The 9500-nt window shown below is 34.1% G+C and overlaps 1 protein-coding gene across 9 annotated transcripts in view; it reads left to right on the plus strand.

The window, feature by feature from the left end:
• Nucleotides 1-371: 371 nt before the first annotated feature.
• The window catches only part of LOC102596923 (vacuolar protein sorting-associated protein 13A-like), a 21352-nt gene continuing 12223 nt past the window's right edge, over nt 372-9500 (plus strand). Inside the window, exons 1-5 of one of the 9 annotated variants that reach the window (XM_006356872.2) lie at nt 372-993; nt 4175-4220; nt 5378-5471; nt 5547-5656; nt 5732-5836. In XM_006356872.2, the coding sequence (XP_006356934.1) occupies nt 935-993; nt 4175-4220; nt 5378-5471; nt 5547-5656; nt 5732-5836 (414 nt within the window). In that variant the 5' untranslated portion in view covers nt 372-934. Of the gene's footprint in view, nt 4344-4364; nt 4987-5377; nt 5657-5731; nt 5837-9500 lie in introns of those variants that run through there. The other 8 variants (XM_015313198.1, XM_015313195.1, XM_006356873.2 and 5 more) reach the window with 8 other exon arrangements.

Consider the following 9500-nt stretch of genomic DNA (forward strand, 5'->3'; position numbering starts at 1 on the left):
AGTGCCATTTTGCTTATAAAAATAAATAAATAAAATATAAACTATTTAATTATTAAAAAATAAAATAAAAATATTCTTTTTACTTGTTTTTTTGCTTTTCACTCTCTCAATGAGACACTCTTTGTGCCAACTCAACATTTAATGAGTCATTTATTTCATTTTTAAATAGTTCAAGTGCATGATAAAACATCCGTAAAATTAAAGTGTGTAGTTAGAATTTTGAGTATAGATTGAGGGGGTTTTAGACAATTTTCTCTAATTTATTCTTTGTAAAAATTTGGGTGCCCCTCCCCCAATTTTGGGAGTCAGGGCATATGCCTAAATCTTTTTAAGCAAGAGTCGGCTCCGATTCCACTTTAATACTAAAATCATCTTCAATACTCTCAACTGCAAGAAAAAACAATTGATGCCTTCAGTTGACTAAACCTATTTCTGCCAACCTCCCAGTTTCGAGCAGCCATCGTGAAGTTACCAAAATCACTATTTATATGATTCACTTAATCCATACAAGTAGAGGTGTCAAAATTGAACTCAAGTGTAGGTGACCCAACTATAATTTTAAGGGTTGGGCTTAAGATGATTCAAAGTTGTGGATAATTTGAAGGAGGAGTCGGATGAGGGGTCAAATTTCAGCTTCTAGCGTGGAAAATTCTGCTAGTAACGAAGTTAATGACGGTCCAATTTTAGTTTGGGAATTGTATAGAGGTTGAGCAGAACAATGAGACAATGCATGTTCAGAAAAAGTATTGTGAAGGTAAAAAAAGAGTAAAAGAGGTGAACGATGTGCGAAAATTGAAAAGAAGATGCGTTTATATTGCATCTACCGCTAAGAATATAGTTAATAGCGATGACGATTTTGAGGATTTACCTCCTCAATTTCAGTCGAACAAATTGAAAAATAAAGTTGTGCCGGAGAAGAAGAAGTCAGGGAAGGATGCAAAGCCACGGAAGTGATTGGCGAACAATGTCATTCTACCGGAGAGTGGAGATCCGGTATGTGATAGTATTTTCAATCTATTTCTATGTGTTTTCTTAGTTAGTTGTTGCTTAGGACTTGTATACTGATTACTAACCTGCTTTGATATGTAGTTTTTGTAATTCATCATTAATTCAACTTTAATATGTAGTAATACATTTTTAATTCAAGTTTAATACATTTTACAGTTAATTGATTTATGATTAGTGAAAGTTAGTTCGACTAATTAAAATTGAAGTTAAATTTCTATTTATATGCAGGATCGTAAATTCTAGAAACATTCAGATGTTGTGTATATTGCGAGTAGGTAGTCATCTTACATTAATTATAGTGTCATCGACCAAATTAAAATCTCTTTATCCGAAAAACAGCTTGAGCTGTTTAGGAATACATGTTTTTGTGACTTTCTTTACCTTCCAAAAGTGAACATACAACTCCAACTTATTCATTGCCTTATGAATAAGGAGTTAAAACACACTCCAGATAATGTGTTTGCTATTGAAATACATGACAAAAAATTGGTTTTTAGTCTAAGAGAATTTGGATTAGTTATTAGCTTAAATTGTGTTAGTGATGACACTCCTGTCAATGTTCCAGATTCTAAGTTAGTTTGTTGAGAAATTATTTTCCAGAACAAATCACTGTTCAAAAGAGTCATCTACGTGAGTTGTTTCTAGCTAAAAAAATCATAGATGATGACTCCGTTGTTTCATTGGTTGTTCTCTTCTTTGTTAATGAATTTTTATTTTCCTATGAGAACAATGAACACCAAATTAGTAATAGATATTTTTACATTGTGGAAAGTGGACAATTCAATTCATATCCGTGGGGATTAAATGTCTACAAGGAGTTGCTTGATTCTGTGTGGCACGCGCTTAAATCAACCCATAAATACTATAGATTGGGTGGCTTGTCTCTTGCTCTTCAAATTTGGATATTTGATTGTTGTTCAAAAGTCGATGAAGATATAGCTATTCGGGTTTTTGATTCTATTCCAAGAATCTTGAATTGGAAGACAACTGTTGATAGTCCATGACAAAAATATATTGAGAAATATCTCTTCATGCCTACAAAAAAATAAGGTATTTGTACAAAGTTAATACATTTTATGACATTTTTTAGTTCAACTCAAGTTAATATATCTATTTTTATTTTCTTTATTTGATTTTTCAGTTTGAGAACATAGTGGCCGGTGAAGATGAAGTTTATAAATTCAGGCTTCTTGAACCTCGTGATTACAATGCTGAAATTTTAAAATTGGAGCCCAAAGAATCAAGTCATGGTCTAGACATGTTGACTAAGGAAGTTATAGAATTGAGAAAAGAACTTATAAAGGTATATAAAAACTTGACTTTAGGCTTGATTATTTTCAAAATTGTTATTTTAATATTTGTGTTATGTTTGATTATCTATTAGGCGAATGAAAACCACAAAGCACTTGAAAAGAAGAAAGATTTAGGATTTAATCAAATCAAAGAATTTGTGGTGAATTCTAACAAACAACTATTTGAGGATATTTCTTTGTTGTTTGCTAAGAGTGATGGTAGCAGCTCTGTTATCCGAAAAGCTGGAAACCATATAACAGGAAGGCATTTCAGATAACAGAGTTGCTACCATCACTCTTAACAAACAACAAAGAAATATCCTCAAATAGTTGTTTGTTAGAATTCACCACAAATTCTTTGATTTGATTCAATCCTAAATCTATCTTCTATTCAAGTGCTTAGTGGTTTTCATTTGCCTAGTAGTTAATCAAACAATACACAAATATTAAAATAACAATTTTGAAAAAAAACAAGCCTAAAGTCAAGTTTTTATATACCTTTATAAGTTCTTTTTTCAATTCTATAACTTCATTAGTCAACATGTCTAGACCATGACTTGATCCTTTGGGCTCCAATTTTAAAATTTCAACATTGTAATCACGAGGTTCAAGAAGTCTGAATTTATAAACTTCATCTTCACCAGCCACTAAGTTTTCAAACTGAAAAATCAAATAAAGAAAATAAAAATAGATATATTAACTTGAGTTGAACTAAACAATGTCATAAAATGTATTAACTTTGTACAAATACCTTATTTTTTTTGTAGGCATGAAGAGATATTTCTCAATATATTTTTGCCATGGACTATCAACATTTGTCTTCCAATTCAAGATTCTTGGAATTGAATCAGAAACCCGAATAGCTATATCTTCATCGACTTTTGAACAACAATCAAATATCCAAATTTGAAGAGCAAGAGACAAGCCACCCAATTTATAGTATTTATGGGTTGATTTAAGCGCGTGCCTCACAGAATCAAGCAACTCCTTGTAGACATCTAATCCCCACAGATATGAATTGTCCACTTTCCACAATGTAAAAATATTTATTACTAATTTGGTGTTCATGGTTCTCATATGAAAATAAAAATTCATTAATAAAGAAGAGAACAACCAATGAAACAACGGAGTCATCATCTATGAATTTTTAAGCTAGAAACAACTCACGTAGATGACTCTTTTGAACAGTGATTTGTTCTGGAAAATAATTTCTCAACAAACTAACTTAGAATCTGGAACATTGACAGGAGTTCCATCACTAATACAATTTAAGCCAGTAACTAATCCAAATTCTCTAAGACTAAAAAACAACTTTTTGTATTCAATAGCAAACACATTATCTGGAGTGTGTTTTAACTCCTTATTCATAAGGCAATGAATAAGTTGGAGTTGTATGTTCACTTTTGGAAGGTAAAGAAAGTCACAAAACATGTATTCCTAAACAGCTCAAGCTGTTTTTCGGATAAAGAGATTTTAATTTGGTCGATGACACTATGATTAATGTAGAATGACTACCTACTCGCAATATCCACAACATCCGGATGTTTTCAGAATTTACGATTCTGCATAGAAATTGAACTTCAACTTTAATTAGTCAAACTAACTTTCAGTAATCTTAATAAATCAATTAACTGCAAAATGTATTAAACTTGAATTAAAAATGTATTACTACTACATACTAAAGATGAATTACAAATACTACATATCAAACTAAGTCAGTAATAAGTATACAAGTCCTAAACAACAACTAACTAAGAAAACACATAGATATAGATTGTTCTTGATACTTCTCCGGGTAAAACCAGACTGCGCCTTGAATATCAGGTCTAGGCTAGAGCATCCCAGTTCTGACTTTTGAATCAAATGTCAAGCAGAATTTCAAATCCCGGAATAAATCTTGAGGAGTTGAGTCTGCAAAAGGTCTAGGCTTTGCTTGCACTACATATCTGATCTTGCAATGTGAGCTTCATTGAAATAGAACAAGCTTCAAGAAGTCTCATTATATTCAATTTGTACTTTAATGTAAAAGGGGTGTGAAGAGAGGTAATTCCAATAACAGCCTAAGTTTCTCAGTGGATATTTTAGACATTGTTACCCATTCTCAACTGGTTTTAGGTGGAAGAGTTTTCTCCACTGTCTGTCTTTGCTGGCATGGCAGAGATTCCCTGTTTTGCTTTTAGGACTCCCTTAGCTGTGCAGAATGTAGAGTAAAGAGAAGAGGAGAAGAGCTTATCCGATCTATCAGATGTAAATGTAAAATATTTTTAATTGGTTCGACCAAAATATACTCTGAACTTTGTGGGAAGACTAATAGATTGAGAATCCAACTTTAAATTATCTGTCAAGGGACCACCTCGATTGCATGTTGTGTTTTGATTGCCGTGTTTCATATTTTTGTATGGGAACTTCTATGGTGTTATACTCAAGAAGATTGTACTAGTTACCTCATTGTTGTTGCCCAATTTTTCTTCTTCATCTGCTGTAACACCTAATGATGGCATCTGGCTTTTAGTCAAATATCTGGCTTTCTTTTAGGCATTGCGGATCCTTCACATCATAGTATCTCTCATTATCAACTATCCCAAATGCCTTGGCTATAACTCTTAAAGCTCTATGTATTGTCTCTTAAGAGAAAGAAAAGCATAAGCTTGAAGAGAAGAACCCTGGAATGCTGCAGGAATTAGAGGTGGGAAAACCTAGATATCTTACTATGACTAGACCTGACAATTGACATTACTAATACCTAAAACTGGAAGTAGTTCTCCAGCTTAAAATAGTATGGAAATGTACTTGCTTTTAACTGTGGAATTAACAAATTTCTGTAATGATGTCATACTTGTGATATTCATAAAAAACCTTCCCGATTAAGTGTTTTTTGTCACTCAGTGCTATTCAGATGAACTAAATTTGTTGGTTTCCGTGTAAGTATCCATTTGCCTATGTTGGTAAATGATTTAAAGAGCCAAGCTTTGATTTATTATCTTTAATCTGATAGTTGTTCATTTATTAACTGGACAATTTGTTTCTTGCAATGGTCTTAGTGGTTATGGACAGTGAAAAATGGTTGTTTGCTGCAGGTATTTGGTTCAGCAGGAGTTATTGGAAATCCTATGGGGTTTGCAAGGAGCATGGGTCTTGGCCTCAAAGATTTCTTGTCAGCTCCTGTGCAAAGTGTTTTCCTGGTACCTTATGCATTATCTGCTCTTTTATCCTTCCAACTAGATGTAAACCCAGCTCTTTCTGCAGACTCGTGCAGGTTTATTAAAGGCATGGCACAAGGGACCTCTAGTCTTTTGAGTAACACCGTCTATGCCTTAAGTGATGCTGCCACCCAATTCAGAAAAGCTACCCACAAGGTACTTTTGCATCAAGCAATATTTTCAAATTTTGTATGTTATCTGACCCTCATATTAATTTACTTCATTTTGTAGGGTATCGTGGCATTTACTTTTGATGATCAGGCTGTCGGAAATATGGAAAGACAGCAGAAGGGAATATCATCCCATAGCAAAGGGGTGATAAATGAATTTTTTGAGGTATATTATTTTCAGTTCTTAGTCGCATGGGGATAGAGGCCTATTCACTTCCTCTTTTATTCCTTCGACTCTTCATGCCTTTAGAATACTATAGCTCCTTGGAGTCTCACTGTATCTCATGTGTGTCAAGACGTCACCGCTAAAGAAGGATTAGCATGTATTGACAGTTCATGTCTTGCAATTTTGATTCATTTCTTTTTTGCAATTCATACCTAAGAAAGGGTTGAAAGAAGACTTGCAGGGTGGCAAAAGAGGTATATGTCAAAAGAGGGAAATGAAGTGTTCATGTTGGTGTTTTTTAAAATGGGGCGGCACAAAAAGATTGAAAATGTCTCTCAATGGATTGAAATGACTTTCAATAATTTTATTAAGCAATGAGGGGCTTCAAATAGCCAACATAAAATACATAGTCTGCATAATTTAAAATTTAAACAACCTAAAATATCTCAACAACATAAACAAACTAACTAAAATTCAAAATTCAAATTTATTCAAACTAAATAACTTATTTTGCTAAAAGTTACTACAGTAACTAAAAGCAAACTTCAACACTCCTCCTTTGCTTTAGTTATTGCAATTGAAAAAAATGCTCCTTCTCAATTTTTTCTTTGGTAGTTGATGCTGGATTTTTTTCATTGTTTTTGAACTTGCAAAATTTCTTCTTTTTTCTTTTTCTTCTTTTGATTTTGTTCTTCAAAAACACATGTGATGGCATTGTCTTGTGTAGAAGTTTTTTTGAAAGTGTTTTAATTTGAACTTTTGTATGATTTGCAGAGAGAGGTTGTAAGGGTTTTTCTTCCATCCCAACCTCACATATCACATAGGTTTCAAAATATGGTTTTATTCTCACAGACCAAATTTGATAGTTTTCGTCTGTGAAAATTTGTGGAGCATTCAAAGAGAGCCTGCTGCTTGCCATTATTTTTGGTTAAAAATTGATTTAGAAAAGTCTTTGTGTTGAAAAAAACACGGCTTGAAAAGGTAGCCTTGATAGGTTAAAATGGGTAACCCTGATGGGTTAAAAAGGTAGCCCTTACTAGTTAAAAATGCATGGTAGTTCTTTGGAAGATTTCACAGATCCCTTAAGATCAATGAAGCTCTTGATACCACTGTTGGTGTTTTTTAAAAATGGGGCAGCACAAAAAGATTGAAAATGTCTCTCAATGGATTGAAATGACTTTCAATAATTTTATTAAGCATTGAGGGGATTTAAATAGCCAACATAAAACACATAATCTGCATAATTCAAAATTTAAACAACCTAAAATATCTCAACAACATAAACAAATTAACTAAAATTCAAAATTCAAATTTATTCAAACTAAATAACTTATTTTGCTAAAAGTTACTGCAGTAACTAAAAGCAAACCTCAACAGTTCATCAAGAGAACCCCGTTGAGTGTTCATCAAGTTGGTGCTTTATGTCCAAAAACCCGGGATAGGGAGTGGGTCACCTTCTTATAACATTGTCTGGTTGTTGTTTTGTTTTTTAGTAAATGTGAGAAATATAGGAGAAAAATATTACTGAATTGTATATCTACATTATTACACAGAGACTATTTATAGACATTATAATATAATTCTTTACCAAGTAGGATACTATATATTATTCCTATTCCTATTTTAAGTAGGATTGTGTATACCTATTCCTTTTCTAACACTCCCCCTCAAATTGGTGCATACAAATCATATGTACCTAGCTTGTTGCAAATGTAATTAGTACGAGGACCAGTGAGGAACTTGGTGAAGATATTGCAAGTTAACCACTTGATTTCACAAATTTTGTAACAATATCTCCTGAGAGTATCTTTTCTCTGACAAAGTGACTATCAATCTCAACGTGCTTAGTCCTGTCATGAAACACTGGATTTCATGTGATATGAAGGGCCGCTTGATTATCACACACATGTTCAATATGACCGATTTTTCCAAATTTTAGTTCTCTCAGCAACTACTTGATCCAAATTAGCTCACAAGTTGCTACAACCATTGCTTGATATTCTATTTTTGCACTAGATCGAGCAACCATTTTGTTTCTTACTCTTCCACGACACCAAATTACCTCCTACTAAAACACAATATTAGGATGTAGAACGTCTATTAGAGGGTGATCCTACCCAATCAACGTATGTATGTCCGATGATATGGTCATGGCCTTGATCCTCGAAAAGTAGTCCTTTATCGAGAGCTGACTTAATATATTACACAATACGAGTAACTGCATCCTAATGATTATCACAAGGGGAAGTGGAAAATCCTCTTTCAGTTGTGGTCTAATTGCGCTCTGTCGGTGAAAACCTCCTACTTCACAGCAAGAGATCGTATTGGTGCTATCTTATTAGGAGGTCGTAAACTAAGGGCTTAGAGCGTTATGCTCATCCAAGAGAAAGATTCCATCTCGTCTTTAAAGCAATGGTCTACGACTCCGCCACTTGCTTAGGTTAGGAGAGCTCCTTTCTCATTTTTGTTCTATCATTAAGAGAAGGATCATAAGCCTAGTCCCAAGTTAAACAACATAACACCCACAAGAAAAGAGATGTCAGGTGTAATTATTGTGAGATAATTCAAGTTTCCAACTTGTAGTCTATACCTTTCAGGAATACTAAGTGGCTCTCTTTGTCCTAGAAGGAATTTAACTTTTGGATCCATAGGAATGTCTATGGGTTAACATCCCAACATTCTTGTCTCCTTAGAATGTCTAACGCATACTTGCGTTGAGAAATAACAATATCGTATCTAGATTGAGCAACCTCAATACCTAGAAACTACTTCAGTCTACCGAGGTCCTTAGTCTGGAAATGTTGCTTCAAATTAGTGATACCATCTTGATCATTACCGGTGATAACGATATAATAAATGTAAATAACCAAATAAATACATAGATTTGGTGTTGAATGCTCACAAAACACAGAGTGATCGGCTCCATTACGAGTCATGCGAAACTCTTGAATTACTGTGCTGAATTTTTCAAACCGATCTCGAGGAGACTATTTCAGACCATAGAGTGACCTATACAATCAACATACAAGGCTATTAGACTCCCTTTGAGTAACAAAACTAGGTGGTTACTCCATATAGACTTCTCCCTCAAGATTACTAGATAGGCTGATGAAGAAGCCAATGACGAACGATAGCCATAGATAGAAAAATATGGATAGTCGCTATTTTATCCATGGGAGTGTAAGTCTCACTATAATCTCGCCCAAATATTTGCGCATACCCTTTGGCAACAAGGTGAGCATTTAGCCAATCAACCTGATCATCTAGACCAATTTTGATTGCATAAACCCAGTGGCAAGCAACCATAGATTTACCTATAGGAAGAGAGACAAGCTCCCAAGTGTCACGCCCCGAGCCTACACCCTGGGCGGGACTGACACTCGAGAACCATTGCTGGCCCCAAGCGAACCCTTGGCCTGACTTACTTACTCAGCGGAAGACTATATGCAATAAGAAAGGAATTCAAATGCTAAACAACTTAACTGTCTCAAACTGAACTCATAATGTTTTGAAAATAAACATTTAACTTAGCCAAAATGACAACTCAAATCTGAACATAAGTCAATAACAAAATGATGACGAATGAACTAACATCTGACTGACTATCTATGAAGCCTCTAAAACAACTGAGATGGATGTCGGGACAGGCCCACGACATCCTAAT

This window comes from Solanum tuberosum, unplaced genomic scaffold (genome assembly GCF_000226075.1).
Source record: "Solanum tuberosum cultivar DM 1-3 516 R44 unplaced genomic scaffold, SolTub_3.0 scf00237, whole genome shotgun sequence".
Classification (NCBI taxonomy): domain Eukaryota; kingdom Viridiplantae; phylum Streptophyta; class Magnoliopsida; order Solanales; family Solanaceae; genus Solanum; species Solanum tuberosum.